Below are 16,738 nucleotides of genomic sequence, written 5' to 3'. Positions count from 1 at the left end.
CATTAAATTCCAGTGAAATATATTTATGTTTGTGGTTGTAATGTGACAAAATATGGAAAAGTTCAAGGGGTATGAATACTTTTGCAAACCACTGTAACATTTATTTATTTCCCATCTGACTGATCTCCATATATAGTAACTGTTTTTTGTGAGCTTGAAAAAAAAAAATATATATATATATATATATACACTGTATATTAACAGCTTTGCATAAAGAAGAGGAAGTTTTCTTTATCGGATTTTCACACGTGTTTGCATTCGTGTGCCAAACATATGTATGTAAGTTCACCAGAGAAGTGGTAATCTCTGAGCTCAGTGAGAAAATTTTACCCTTGTATTTATTATTTAGCACTGGGTGGTCCTTTGTAAAATGCTAGATTTCTGTGGCACCAAAAGCAAGAACAAAAGGGTGGCAAAAATAAAATAGAAAAATTAAGGATATGAATTAATTTCAAATGTAAATTGGTGGGAAAAACCGTGTTACTGAGGAAGAAAAAGGAAAGTTTGGAGATAAATGGGAATGAAACTAGAGAATAGAAAACATTGGAAGCATATAAAATAGGCAGAAAACCACGCAAATAAAAGATGTGTGTGTATGAAAACACTGGTGTGTGTGTAGAGGGTGTACTGTAAACTGTTCAAATTAAATTGTATCCACAGCATAAAACAGGACATGTCTGCTCCATGTATATCTTTATAGGGATGACTAAAAATCTCAAATAAAATGCAGAGCTGTAACTAATGCAGAGAGAACAAAAAAGACGAGCAGGTTTACGCATCGGAAATGTCTCAAACTGAAAAAAGTTCAAACCGTCCGAGCAAACACTACAGAATTTTTTTTTTAGCATGTCAACACTCTTGCATCAGAAAGCTGTTTACTTCATAGTTGTTTTCTCGACCAATGTTTGTGTTGCTACACATAATTGTGCGCTCCACAGTTCAAAGAGCAGCTAACGAGCTACTCGATGCATTAATGTTTATTCCATCTGAACTGCTTTACCGACGAGTACTTCAGTCATGAATTGGCAATGGAGCCTTGGAAAGACCTGTTTGTTTTTAATGAAAGGGAAAGAATACTAGGAAAATTGCTTCATCTTGTGACATTTTGCTTCTCAAATAAAACAAGAGTTTTGTAAGCTTTGTAAATTGTTCAGTTATTTAAAAAAATCAGTACTGTGTTGCCAAAAAGCTCAAGCAGATCTCTGAAATTTTATGCAGGCTCTACTGAAATGAACACCAGTTCTGCTGCTGCAGAAAAAAATGTTTTAGAAACCCCGCTTATTTAACTTTTATTTATCCTAATTAGTCCTTTTTGCTCCCATGGAAATTGCATTGAGTACGGCACTAAGTTGAAAATTATAGTATCGCAGCAACCTTTACATGTACCGCAGTTCAAGTGTGAATATTTAGTCTCAGCGTTTAATCCCAACCTATTATTAGTCGAGTCATAAACAAACTACGGTAATGATTATTCACACGTGTAATCACCCGGCGTTACACCAAATCCCTTTGTTGTTACTCTGTTTCTCAGTTTAGCTCAGTGGGTTTTATTGGTGTCAACAAACCACACTCTTACAGCTGATCAATACCCAATAATCAACTTTCTCTTCATGTCATTCTCTTTACTTTGGCTTTCTTCTAGTCTTTTTCTCATTTTCGAATGTCTTGTTTGTTGATGTTGATCCTGTGGTTTCTGTATCTCTTTCTTTTATTTAGTTTTATCTGATTTGGTTTCTGTCAGCTTATAACATTTTTTTCCTCTTTTTTTCCTTTTCTTTTTTGGAGAAATGAATGGCTTGAGTTCACGGGCCAGTTTATGAGGGGTTTGGGAATCACACACTGTGTTGTTGTGTTTTAATAACACTCTTAACAAGTGATTACACATTCAAATATGGGAAATAAGAATGCAAAACTAAATGCCTACTACAGTAATAAATGGTGAAAGTCAACTGATTTTTATCAGTCAGTTTTGGCAATTTAAATAAATTGGCGGTCGACCATGTTTGTTCATAATTAATCAATCACAGTGAGACAGTGAAGAGCAGCAGCTGCAAGAAAAAGCTTAGTGTTAAATTTACAGTTAATTTTTTTCAAGTGAAAATGCTCTTCTAAATACTGCCAAAAACTGCTAAATACTGCCAAATACTGCTTTCAAGGACTGTTCTTCAGAAGCACAGCAGCTGTGATGTAGGATTTGAGGGGATCTGGAAGAAGATAAGGGAACAACAAAGGTCAGGACTAATAGGAGACAGCAGAGGTGCCTTTAATACAAATGACAGGTTTGCAACCTTTTTCTCTGGGTCAGGCTTAGACAGGAGGAACAGAGGAACAGAAAAGAAAGACAAAGTTGGGGAGGAAGATAAATATCTAATAGAGATGCTGTAAATGATTACCTACCATTAGGTGGTTTAGAAGGAGAGTTTCAAAACGAGAGATGAAAATAACCACTAATGTCTCTAAACCAAAGTGTTGCTTAGTTCAAAAATATATTTCCATTCAGTTAAACATTGTTATGTTGCTGTAAATGAGGAGAAATAATTAAATAAGAGAGTGAAGGGTGTTGTGTAGAACATAAAGGGAAGAAATATTAATTTATTTAAGGTTTTTACTTGAAAGTCTGGAAAAAGATGTTTAAAATGCACAAAATAGCTAAAATACAGACCTGTCGTTCCTTCTTTTGCTGACACTGAACAGACATTAGCAGGGATCAGATCTCGCTCTCCCAGGTGTTTTCTGTTCACCCATTAATCAGCACAAATTCTACAAAATATCTTTTTCTACATTTGGTCTGAAATGCTTGTTGCTCAGTTTTTCTTGTGGGTTTGTTATTTACAAAAATTATGCATAGATTTTTCCATTAGCACCTTTGTGTTGACTTGTATATTATGTAAATTATTTTTTCTCCAAACAGTCCCCAACTCTCAAATGAATAAATCAACATGAAGTTGTGTCTACTGAAAAAAAAAAAAAGAGGCAAAACTAGCAAATGAAGTTATTTTTCGGGACAGAATAGTTAAAAAGACTGGATTAAACCTCACTGACAGGTTGATGAAAGGGTTTGTGGACAAGGCGTGTGGCTTGTTTTAAAGGCAGAGGTGTGTTTGTGGGACAGCATGCTGATACTGTTGAACATCACAGAAGACGGGTCGTGTGTGTTTGAGAGTCAGAACCTGAGAAGAAAAGTTCCTCGGCTGATAGAAAGAGAAAGAAGTCACACGCATAAATCTCTGCCGAGGCCTGAGCGAAGAAGGTTACAAGCTCTATAGATTATGTTAATGGTGCCAGTGTGAATGTGTGTGTGGGCATGTGTGCGTTTGAAAGTGCACAGGGGGAAGGACGGTCTGTACCATCTGTCTCCCACTCGTCTCACTGAGACACTAATTACAGGACTTTACACTTCACTCCACCAGCCCTCAGCACTGGCCTGACTACACACTGAAATGTACCGTGGACTGGCTTTATGGACCCTTATCTGCTCTTTGTCGGTGTTTCATCTCCATCTCTCTCCTTCTCTTCTGTCTATGCTTTCTTTTTGCGTAACGATTCGTCATCCCTGGTTTCTTCTCGCTGGACGTCTCTGCTTTGTCTTTAACCTGTTCATCTTCCTCATCGTCAGTTTTTGTAGTGCACAGATCAGTGATGCCAGGCTCTAATTTGGTGTCATTGATCTGTGCAGTTGGATGCTAATCACATACCGCAAACACATCAGGTATTAAAAAGACACAAAAAAAAAGAGTTTGAGGGCTTTTATATTTTTTGATGAGTACAAAACAAGGGAAGAAGATAAAAGTAGAGAGAATTGGAAATTAGAGAGGGGATTCCTATCGTTTTCTTTGCCAATGTGCACAACCCTCCATTAGCATAAATTTCAGGTCACCCACTTTCTCTGGCAAAGAAAGGGGTGCCACATTGGGGATATGCTTTCTCTGACAGACATTTGAGCTGCTACGGGTGGCCCAGAAGCAGACAAGTTACAGTGGAAACAGTTTTTTTTAAATGACGAGGATTTCGAGTTGAAATGTTTATATATTTTTTTCTAAATCTCATCTTTGCCAACTTTTCTCTGCTCCATCCATTCATTCAATCATTTTTCTCTACAAGCTGTTGTTAAAGTTTCACCACAAACCCATTGTGTTTTAACCTGTGTCCTGTTTTGCAATTATTCCAGGCAACTATGGTGAGAGTGGGATGGAAGCGTTTAAGGACATGGCGGCTAAAGAGGGCATCTGCATCGCCCACTCAGGTAGGAGATAAAATAAAAATAACAACAGGACATTCAGCAATATCTGTCTTAATTATGCCTATGCTGTGTATTCATTCAAATTACAAAAAAAGTGCAGAGTAGTTTATTATTGATTTGAAGAAAACACTAAAACTGCTAACATTTTTACACCCACTGAGAAGTGCTGTTTTAGCATAGAGACGAGCACACTTGACAGTTATTGTTTTTGTCCATTTACTCCCACACCTAATGTTGTCAACGCTAATGGAATTGCACATAATTTTTAATTACTTCCAGCAGACAAGAGACATGAGGGGTATCTTGTAATTAAAGTCATGTTGTAAAACAAGAGTTTTAATCCTCAGAGAAGGTTTCCACTTCACATACGTGTCAGGTGCTTGGCACCGGAGCCAAATAAAAGACGTGCTACTACTACAAAAACAGAAACTCTTCAGATGAAGAAACAGAGGTATAAATAAATCAGATGGGTCACAGACTTATATTTGTTTAACGCGTTTGGCTTTTTTATCCCCCTCAGGCAAAATCTGGAGCAACGCCGGCGAGCAGAGCTTTGATCGTCTGCTGGAGAGACTGAGGGCACACCTGCCCAAGGCCAGAGTGGTGGCATGTTTCTGTGAAGGCATGACTGTCCGCAATATCCTCATGGCTATGAGACGTCAGGGGCTGGTTGGAGAGTTCCTCCTTGTCGGCAGGTCAGTTTGGCTCTAAAAGAGTTTTCTTTTGTTGTGTTGACAGATCTATGATGTACGTTGTTTCCTCACAAGAGAAAATTCCACTGCCTGTACATCCTGCAAAGCTTTAAAGAAAGGCTACACAGAATAAACAGACAAAAACCCTGCACGGTAAACAAAACTAATATTTTAAAGCAGGGTGGTCAAACTCATTTTCAGTGAGGGCCACATGAGAATTATGGCGGCTCTCAAAGAACCAGTTATTAACGTTTACATTTCGTGTTTAACTACGACTAGAACACGAAACTTCTTGTTTCTTGTCTTATAGCTACAGATGAGCACCGCTAACGAACAATGCCTGAGCTCTATGTGGTATTTTGTGCATAGTTTACAACTGACTAAATGTGAAAGAAATAAATACTATTAAAAGTAAAAGTAAGAGAGTCCTTCTCACTGTTGGTAATGGCCTTGAGTTCTGCACTCTCACTGGAGCGGCTTTCCAGTTTGAATTTTTGACTTGTATATGGGAAATTTCCGCTTCCCACTATGACTGGACCACAGCAAAAGTAGCTAGTGAAAGTGGAGCAAAATGGAGATTTTACAGGTCAAATTTTGCTGGCTGCCAGCTACTTTTGTGTACCTCCAACTAGTGGTAGGATGTTGTTGTTTTGTGGGTAAAATAATCAGCATGCATTAGATGTAGTTCCTGGTCAGTGCTGGCTTTAAAGAAGCACAAACCTATTTTAAGACATCAATACATCCTTAAAGTTCTTACGGGCCTCATAAATGCGGCCACATTTGGCCCACGGGCCTTGAGTTTGACACATTTTAAAGACATGGGCAAAGTACACTGCAAAAACTGACCACCTAACCAAGTTTTAAAACCTTATATCCAGCCAAAAACGTCTTTTTGATCTTGTTTTGAGACTGATTTACTAAACAAGAACTGATTGTGTGAGAATAATAATCTTGTTTTCAGAATGTGTAAGATTATTTGTCTTGTTAGTCTGAAAATTTGACTCAAGTTAAGTCAAAAATTTCTGCCAGTGGAGTAAGAAAATTTTACTTGGTAAGATTCTTGAAATACTTGATTTGACTCAGTTTTTTCTTATTTCAAGAATCTTACTAAGTAAAATTTTCTTACTCCACTGGCAGAAATTTTTGACTTAACTTGAGTCAAATTTTCAGACTAACAAGACAAATAATCTTACACATTCTGAAAACAAGATTATTATTCTCACACAATCAGTTCTTGTTTAGTAAATCAGTCTCAAAACAAGATCAAAAAGACTTTTTTGCTGATATAAGATTTTAAAACTTGGTTAGGTGGACAGTTTTTGCAGTGTAGCTTTATGGTTAATGTGCATTTTTCAAAAAAATACCCCCCCCCCCTCCTGAAAAAAAGGATATTTGAAATGGATTCCACTTTATTTAGTCCAATGTATTCCTCTACAGTTTATTTGCACAAATAAGCCCCTAAATAAACATTTATTTTCTGTATTTTTATGCATCCATATGAAGACAGCATCACGGCTTTAAGAGTTTTAGTTGTCTTTCCAACCATATATTTAACATAAGCTGAATAATTTGAGTACCTGTGTCAAACAGTCTACATAGAACAAAATAGGTTTTTAAACTGACAGAAACAGCATCATGTGATTATCATTGAAATGCCAAAAGAGTAATACTTTTCAATTCTACTTCTCCTCAGTCTGTAATTAAATCATCATTTGTGTTGTCATCGCCAGCATGATGCTCATTATCATCTCACTCATCTCACTCATCGTTCTCCTCATCAGCATCAGCATCAGCATCAGCATCGTCTTCCATCAACTGAGGTAAAAATTTAAACACCTTATCTGTATAGCCAGTAAAAGTAAAGGGATACAGATCATAAAAAGGTGCAACATTAGAAAAACTGAAGTTTTTTTAAAATATGTATAATTTACTAGGTGACTGGGTAAACAAGGAAAATTTAATTAGTCAGGTCAAAAAGGACAAGCTGGAGAAAAGCAAAAGTGTTTCTTCCATTGTTAAAAGCAGAATCTTTTTCTGCTGTTCTGTCAGTGATCAGATTCTGCAGATTTGACATAACTGAAGCCATACAAGCATCTTTATAAATCTCTGTAATGACCACAGTTAAACTTACAAAGAAAATTCTCTTTTTCATGTTGAAATGCACACAGAAGGTCGACAAGATAGATCGGGTTGTAATCAAATCTATAGCAAAGCAGGGGCCATTTGAACAACTTGGTTCATGTTTGTAAAGTTATCTGGAAATGTAAGCTGGCAGAAAGTTTATTGGGAAAAGTCCGATCAACTTGTTGCATGGTCCCAGTTTCCTTTATTTATTTACCACAATGTCAACACTGCTGCTGGCTTTTCAGTTTAACTTATACAAGCAAAACCATTAAATCTGCTGAAGCTAATTTATTTGTCATGTCACTTGTTAAAAGTCAAACTTAATGATTTGTTAAAATGAATAGTTTATTGCTTTTGGTCCCCTGTCCCTGGCCAGTCGGCTCTCATTCGGTCAGTTAATTGAATATCAGCTTTTATTAGCATCGATATCATAAACCGACCGCAGTTACAAATTAGAGCTGGTCATGGGTGGGTGCCCCGCTCACTGGGGGTCTGTGGAAGAACCATCTGATGAAGCCAGTTGGGCAGACACTCATTTAACATCAGGATAATTACATTACCACAGGAGCATACAGATGATGATGAAACAGATTATTCTGCTTCTCTGCACTGAGAGTTTAGAAAAACTTGGCAAATGTTGAATCCTGAAATTGTGTTTTAGCTACATGAAAAGACAGAAGTGCCACATGGTGGAAAACAGCGGGGATTCTCCCTTACTGTATTTTTCCTGCCAGTACTTGTACCTCAGATTTTGTTGGGCTAAACAAGCATGTTGGATCATTTTTTTTACACCGGCTCTGATTGTACTGCAACTTCAGAACTGACATGCTAACATTCAGCATCCATACGTAAAGTCCTGTTTCCTCCTATAAACAGCATGCTGGAAGTGTGTATCGCATCGACAGCATCAAGCATTCACACTGGATTCCAATGGAGGTTGCATTTTAAATGTCCCCTCAAAATGAATGGTATCGGTTCCAGGTATCGGGGCGTTTTGAATGAGTAAACGAACTTGTAAAAATGCAGGTATTGGGACAGCACTAGTAATGAATGTAATGTAAAGCTTGTCTGAAGCAGCAGCTCAGCTTGGTGTTTACCTTAATACTTTATGTTCCGTGGAGAAAAAAATGTTTTAACGTCAGTTTATGTCACATCTGTTTAAACTGATGTTTACATTTGATCACAGCTATTTCACAAGTCGTTCCCCATTTTACACTATTGATAGTAATTGAGTTCTTGCAACATCTCTGCAGAAATCCACAGATATTTTTCTATTACTATGGTGGAGCAGATTAAGTAGTCTGCATACAGTACTGCCAGCAGATGGTAATACACATTTACATAAGGAAAAAATAATGCGTTTTGCTAGATGAACAAAAATGTATGGTTTGCTGAACATAATATAAGCTTAGGTTTGAGACAGTATGTCTGCACTATGGATTGTATTAAAATTCAGCATCAACTGTGCATTTACATTATCCTTTAAAGGCACAGTGTGTAGGATTTGTTGTTTTCAGCGACATCTAGTGGATGAATCATCCTCCCTGGTCCTCCCCCCACCCCCACCCCCTTCCAAACACAAAGGAGTTGCTATGGTGTCTCTCAGGTGTCAAAAACCTTTGATAATTCCAACCGCGATGTCTACCAGCAGCTTCAGGGCTAGTGATGTTTCAAGTGGTAAGATTATGAGCTTTAATAAGTAAAATTATCCCAGCTACAATGACAGACAAAGACAACAAATATTACATTTATAGTATTACAACTAAAACCGTTTTTGACACCGCCACCGCAGTTTGTCCTTCATGAGCCTTCGTAGACAAGATGGCGGTGCAAGATGGCGGTGCAAGATGGCGGCTGCCTGTGTGGCGACCCGCGACCATGGAGATATAAACAGCTTTTTATAAGGTAAAAATAATAAAACAAGGTCTTTGTCTGCAATGATTATACATGTTTTTTTTTTTATAATTGTCATTAGTGATTATTTCAATTTCGGCTAAAAGAATTGACAAAATCCTACACACTGTGTCTTTAAAGAAGCACTAAGGTAAATGATTTTTTGTTGAGAAACTGTAGCATTGCCAAGCTTTTGTTCCCCTTCTATGTGAATAATTACAATTGCTTTGTTTTAAAGTGGTCCATGTCATAGGTCTTTTGTTTTGTTCTGTTCTATCCCTTTTACGGAAAATCCTAAATACCCAAATCCGGTCCTCGGGCTCACTAACCAAAAACTAAGTCACACAAACAAACGTGCACGCTCAACTGTGTAGAGACACAGACACACTTTTCTGCCTCAGTGTATTGATTGCTGTGGTCCTATAAATCCTTGTGGTGCCAGAGAGCTACAGACCCATTAATGAGTAGCTGGGCTGAGATAAATAACTGTTGCCACATTGGAGACATAGATACCATCCCAGTCCCTACACACATACACACACATGTTTAATGTGCCCTCTGTCTTGTCATTTGGTTTTAAATAGATTCTCTTTTAATTGCCTTTATTTAGGAGATCCTCTCTTTACTGAAACTCAGATGAAGTCTTACTAATGATGGATCATCCGTGTTAGATACATTTAGATAAAATCTTATGTTTCATTCTCCACATCTTTGAACTCTCCGTACGATGCAGGGCGGCTTGGTTTAATGGCCACGACTGATGCGGTGACCTAATAGAGACATCCCTTTATTTTATGGTTGGTTATTTCACTTTGATAAAAATGTTCCTCTCAAGCACGGCATGCCCTGTCTGACTTGTTGGTGTACATCATTAGTGCAATTTATAAACGAACGTGTTTTCTCATTCGCTGTAGCTGGTATGCTGCGTTTCACGGCCAGCTATTTGGCCTAATTTTGTACAGATACTCGATGAGGTTATTAAAAAGAATAAATGAGATAAAACATTGGTGGAAAGGAAAAATAAGAATTTTACTACATAATGAGTTAAAACCAGTGACGACAAATGTATCAGCTGTGGTTAAAGCTTAGCAGATGGTTCACCAGCCAACATGTAACTAAAGCTGCACTGTCTGTATTTTTTTATTTTATTTTTTTAAGAGGCAGGTGTTGAAAGAATGGCCGCGACACTGAATGAATTGAAAATGAATAGTTTGAATCAAAAGTCAAGGAGACTTTCTCTAGAGATCATCCCACATAAGTCTGTACCCCTTCTGTCTGCTGTTGCCATGGAAATTTTCCCTGCCATATTTGGATAAATCCAGCATAGCAGCAGGGATGATACTACATGCGGTGCATGCGCCTGTGTTTATGTGAATGGCTATGTGCATGCGTGGGTGCTCTATTTGTGTGTTGCGTGTGTGACCGTCAGTAAACGTTTTTAGTGCTTTCCAGTTTTTCTGCAGTAACCTCACCCAACCTGATCAGAAGAAGCATGTAAGTCCTGATATTTGGTATTAGTGCATTCTCCAATCTAGCTCTTCACACTGATTTTCCCCTGAGCATTTTCATTCCCCACTCTTTTGGCACGTTATCTTGCCATCTCTTCCTCAGAATCCAACTGCTTGCATTTTTGTCAGAGCGGAAGAGTGTGATACGTAGCAGCAAGTCTGAGCTGATGATTTATTTGGGGTCACCGTGGTTTCCCACTTCACACTGCATCTATCCGATAAAATTGCACTTTTTTTTTTGAGAGAGTCAAGATGTTTCATCTTTAAAATAGGCATTTGGAGAATTATACACCTGTATGGTGTTATGACGAGATCAAACACCGGACAGACAGAGCAGGAAGAAAGAGGTGAAGAGAAAAGTTCAGAGAGGAAAACGAAAGATGGATTTGCGTGGAAGTGAAAAAAATTTCTTTACAGACATTGTATTCTTACACAGACATTGTATTTCCGGTGTTAAACACATGTTTTAATGATCCCATGGATTCTGTACACTCAGACACATAAAGAGGCTGTTTCAGAGAATGAGTGGATTTGGAGCTGTGCTGTGTTTTCTGGTTTCACGTTAATTTACCCTTAAATAAAACAAGAGCTGTTTTCGTTTAATTGGTGAAATGATGGAAATTAATCCTGCTCTTTATTTTCATAGCTTTGCAATAAAAAGCTGGTAATTAGGACTCATAATTAAACCCAAGGGGATACACTGTGATGAATGGAGGAAGAAGATGAACAGAAAGTTTTTTTCTGTCTCTACAATAGTATGTGTTTAAAATATTTGATTTTCTCACAAGTTCATCTGAGTTGGGTTGAGTGTTGGGCATTATGCACACACAAAGCTGTGTGTCTGACCAGGGTTTTTGTAGTGAGAAAGTTGTTTCAAATATGAAGGGTGTTCTGTGATCAGTAGCTTTGTGAGCTTATGTGTTCTCGACCTTTTGTTCCTAAACTTTTCATCTTTTGACCCACAAAATAGCAGTAACAGAGACTTGTGCCCCCAATTATTTTGGGGTGATAAACATCAGGATTAGGTAAAATAAACAAGGGCAAAGTACAAATCTTCATGTGGCTGAATTTCATCTATTTTTAAAGGAAAAAAATCATGCAAAATATACTTTTTAAGCCCTTGAATACATTTTGTTGTGTACTTGGGGTCTCTAGGAGTGCAGAAAAGTTTAAGTTAATCTCTGCATAGCTGTCTTTATATTCTGTTTGGGTTGTAGTTTTTAATCCATTAATTTTCCTTTATTTTCTATTGCCTTTTTTGAACAATAATGTCATAGTAATTTAGCTGCCGAACTGCTTAACAAGGTCATGGACTACACTATTGCGATGCCATCATTTAAAGGTGATTAGTTGTCTTCATTCTGCTCTTGCTCTGGGTCAGACTCTGGCTCCAACATGTAAGGCTGGATGGAAAAGTCTTCTCTTGTTGACATTTTTTGATCAATTTGTAAATAAAAAATTCTGTCTCAAAACGAGTTGCTCTCAGATGCACCTCAGGACAGGGGTGAAAGAGGGGCTTGTGAAGCTAAAATAACCAGGATTTTTGACCAAAGCATTGCAGTTCCACTTTATATAGCCCGTCTGTCCTCACATTTTCTTCTGCTTATCCGGAGTCGGGTCACGGGGGCAGCAGCCTAAGCAGAGAGACCCAGACTTCCCTCTCCCCAGCCGCTTGGGCCAGCTCGTCTGGGGGAATCCCAAGGTGTTCCCAGGCCAGCCGAGAAACATAGTCCCTCCAGCGTGTCCTGGGTCTTCCTCTGGGTCTCCTTCCAGTGTGACGTGCCCGGAACACCTCACCAAGGAGGCATCCAGGAGGCATCCAGATACCCGAGCCACCTCAACTGGCTCCTCTCGACGTGGAGGAGCAGTGGCTCTACTCTGAGTCCCTCCCGGATGACCGAGCTTCTCACCCTATCTCTAAGGGAGAGCCCAGACACCCTGCGGAGGAAACTCATTTCGGCCGCTTCTATCCGCGATTTTGTTCTTTTGATCACTACCCAAAGTTCATGGCCATAGATGAGGGTAGGAGCATAGACCGACTGGTAAACTGAGAGCTTTGCCTTCTGGCTCAGCTCTCGCTTCACCACGACAGACCGGTACAGCGCCCGCATCACTGCAGTTGCAGCACTGATCCGCCTATCGATCTCCCGCTCCATTCTTCCCTCATTCAGGAACAAGACCCCGTTATACTTAAACTCCTCCATTTGGGGCAGGACCTTCTCCCCGACCCGGACAAGGCACCCTACTCTTTTCCGGCTTAAGACCATGGTCTCGGATTTGGAGGCACTGATCCCCATCCTGGCCACTTCACACTCGGCTGTGAACCACTCCAGTGAGAGCTGGAGATCACGATCTGATGAAATCAATAGGACCACATCATCCGCAAAAAGCTGCAACCCTAGGGTCATCAAAACGGATCCCCTCAACACCTCAGCTGCGCCTAGAAATTCTGTCCATAAAAGTTATGAACAGAATCGGTGACAAAGGGCAACCTTGGCGGAGTCCAACTCTCACTGGAAATGAGTCCGACTTACTACCGGCAATGCGGACCAAGCTCTGGCACCGGTTGTACAGGGACCTAACAGCCCGTATCAATGGGCCTGGTACTCCATACCCCGGGAGTACCCCCCACAGGAGTCCCTGAGGGACACGGTCAAACGCCTTCTCCAAGTCCACAAAACACACATAGACTGGTTGAGTGAACTCCCATGCACCCTCCAGGACCCTTCTGAGGGTGTAGAACTGGTCCTCTGTTCCACGACCAGGACGGAAACCACACTGCTCTTCCTGAATCTGAGATTTGACAATCCAATGGACCCTCCTCTCCAGGACCCCTGAATAGACCTTACCAGGGAGGCTTAAAAGTGTGATCCCTCTATATTTAGAACACACTCTGTGGTCCCCCTTTTTAAATAGGGGGACCACCACCTCACCGCCACCCACTTTATATAGTCCCCTACTGAATAATTAAATGTGAAAAAGAAAGATTTAAAAGCACATGTCCACTACATACACTAACCACACCCTTTGCAACAACTAAGGCAAAAGAATTGTTGTCAGTAGTCATTTTTAAACGGAATTAAGTCTGAAAATTTAAGACTCCATTTTGATGTTTCAGAACCCACAGTGGGGTCTCAACCCAACTTTTGGAACTGCTATTCTTGACAGCATTGCTGAAATACAGCAGATGAAATGTCTGCTTGTAGGATTAGAAGTACAAAACTGGATAATCATACTGACTAAAAGTAGAATATTGGGAAGATCCACATTAGAAAGAAATGAATGCGTTTCACACATTATTATGTGACTTCTAAATAAGTGGTTACCCTCTGAATGGTCTGTGCCTGCAAGGTTCATGTCTGCATGGAGAAAGGTTGTTATACAAAATCTGTCCACGTACAGAAATACAAAAACACACCTGCCAAAGAAATCAGAGTTATGACAGTTTAATCTAACGTGTTGTCAGATTTGTTTTTTGAAAAGCTCACTTCCTAGTGGTTAATAAAACCAGAATAAAAAAGGACCTGACTCATGCAAAAGTTGTAACAGTTTTAAATATAATAGCCTACCAGATTTGAAATTAGAATTATTTTAGAAAGCACATTGTTATTACTGTCTTTGAAATGTGTTTGTTTTAACATAAAACATGATTTTCTTTGAGTTTGTTAAAGGAAAGAATTCATCAAAGTACATTGGATTTCTTTGTTCACTGTGTCAGATGTGTCAAAGATGTATCAAAGAATGCACACGGGAGGTGCAGATCTTCACATTTTAAACTCCAATAAAACTCTGCATTGACTTCAAAAAGCTGTTGAACCGAAGCTGCTCTGAATCAAAGCCTTCTTTCTTCAACTCACCGGGCTTTTCCATCAATTTTCTGCCTCTACCTGTCATTTTCTTTTGCTCTTTATTTTCTTTCTCTTTTTCAATGCTCTAGACGTTTTCACAGTTGGCTTGTCTTTCTTCCTGCCTCAGTTTTTCTGTCTAGTTCCTCTTTTTAAAAACAAATTTTACAGTTGGAAAAAAAGACTAATTAAAATACAAGAAGTACTATTACAATCATTGCATATTCACAGGTTAAGACACAGAAAATGCTATTTCTTAAAATTTCCTTCAGATTCACTGTCCAAAAGAATGTTAAATATTGCAAAAGTGTGTATTTTTTAGTTCTAGTTCCTCAGTTAGAAGAATCACTTAACATTTTTTTTGCATTCACAGAATTTATTAACACCACTTATAAACATGCTCATTAGACCACATTCATACACAATACCAGTGGATAATTAGCAGCTGACTGCTTCATGCACTGTTCTTTGCTCATACAATAACAGATCTATTTAGTAAGCTTTCTGCATTTCCCACCAATTATATGTTAAAAATGTTATTCTAGCCTGGTAATACAGAGCCTTGAAAGAAACCACAGAGCAACAAAGCAACAAATTGGGGTTAGTATGCAAAACACATGAGTTCAGTACAATAAAATAAAATGATTATATGTTTGACATGATCAATTAGTTTGTTTTAAATAGTCCTGCTCAAAGCATTGTTTCACGAAATGTGTTGATCAAAAACAAATAATAACTAAAACTTAAAAGTCATTGTTTGTCCTTATTTCTTTTTATAAATGTTGAACTATGACTGCTTTTCAAAATAATAAGTATTGTTATAATACTTGGAATCACAGTTATAGGAATATAACTGCCAAGAAACACAGGACTAATGCTATGATTTTTTTTCTTAAAGCATTAAGTCAACTGTTCATAAAGACTAAATCTCAGTTAATCTAACACTTGTAGTAGGTCTAATACTGCACTGACCCTGAATAAATACGTCAAGTTGTTCGGATTGTCCGTAAATTACATGGATTTAGATGTATAGAGAAAATTTCACAAATTTGTTTCAAAAACTCAGCTTCAAGTTTATTTTACATCTAGAGCCGGCCTGTAAAAAATAAATAAAAATAAAGATAAAAATCCATGCCCGCCCCCTACTTCCACCAGGGGTGGGCAGTTCTGGTCCTTGAGAGCCTCTATCCTGCATGTTTCAGACGTTTCTCTGCTCCAACACACCTGATTCGAATGAATGGGTAGTTAACAGGCTTCTGCAGGACTTGATGAGGTGATTCAGTCATTGAATCAGGTGTGTTGGAGCAGGGAAACAGGTGCAGGATAGTGGCCCTCGTGGACCAGGATTGGACACCTCTGAACTAGACTGTACCTGTTCTAACTCTGCCAACCTCCCACTCCACCACTGCTGGTAACCCCCTTGTATTTTGTAAAAGTACTATGAATTTTTTGTGAAAGATTTCTGAAAGTAACAAGGTGTTTTAAGCTTACCTTATTGTATTCTATTTTGAATTGCTAATTTTATTTTATAAGAAAGTAAAAAAAAAGGTTTTCATCAAAAAGTGATAATAGGTATATATTGGTAGCTTCTGAAACAAGAAGAAAACTTTTGATGGCTTTGGTATAAGTGACAGTTTCCTATATCACCAAATCATTAGGTACTTCTTTTGTTTTACATCACCTACATCATTTTGTTGTCTCAGCTCCCATCATCCTTCAAAAAGAACATGGTGACATTTAAGAACAGAACACTCAAGACTCTCTGAGTCCCTGGATGGGAAATAAAAAGCTTTTCTGTATGTAGGGCGAACCTAAGGGCATGTAGACATTCTCACACACTCCTCCACACATACTTAGCCCACATAACATCGGTGCTCCCTCACATATAGACTCAAAAGTTCAGTTTGGCTAAAAAACAAAACAAAAAAAATACCTTTTGTTTTCAAATACACATTAACTGACCAGCAAGTTCAACACCTACAAAAATTACAGGCATATGCACGAACAGACATATTTAGTCACGGGGAGACAGACAAATGCACGCTTACACACACAATTTATCCTCTTATTGCTCTCCCAGGGAATGGTCTGATCCTCTTACAGAAATCCAATGGGAAAATTGCTCTGAATTAGAGAGTATGGAAGGATGGCAGATAGATATGGATAGCAGGAACAAGAAGCAAAGAGAAGGCAGTGCACCGTAACTGTACAGTATATCTCCCCTTTTGAGAATTTGTGATTTTTTTTCTTTTTTAGTCAGTTAAACAAATTGTTTGTACCTCCTGTTTATTGTGAGCTCTCAGTTTGATATGTTGCTGCTCAATTTCTAACAGTTACACGAAGGAATTAAACAGCGTGTTACATCAGTAATTCTTCCTGCTCAGACACACGCGCACACACACACACACACACACACACACACACACACACACACAC

The 16,738-nt window shown here is 38.6% G+C and overlaps 1 protein-coding gene across 3 annotated transcripts in view; it reads left to right on the top strand.

The window, feature by feature from the left end:
* grm5b (glutamate receptor, metabotropic 5b) overlaps positions 1-16,738 on the top strand; it is an 89,564-nt gene that overhangs the window by 20,715 nt on the left and 52,111 nt on the right. For all 3 annotated transcript variants that reach the window (XM_014007995.1, XM_014007994.1, XM_014007996.1), the window contains exons 5-6: positions 4,169-4,243; positions 4,761-4,935. In XM_014007995.1, coding sequence (XP_013863449.1) covers positions 4,169-4,243; positions 4,761-4,935 — 250 coding nt within the window. The remainder of the gene's footprint in view (positions 1-4,168; positions 4,244-4,760; positions 4,936-16,738) is intronic.

This window comes from Austrofundulus limnaeus, unplaced genomic scaffold (assembly GCF_001266775.1).
Source record: "Austrofundulus limnaeus strain Quisiro unplaced genomic scaffold, Austrofundulus_limnaeus-1.0 Scaffold46, whole genome shotgun sequence".
NCBI classification, from domain to species: domain Eukaryota; kingdom Metazoa; phylum Chordata; class Actinopteri; order Cyprinodontiformes; family Rivulidae; genus Austrofundulus; species Austrofundulus limnaeus.
This window is presented reverse-complemented; position numbering and strand designations above follow the sequence as displayed.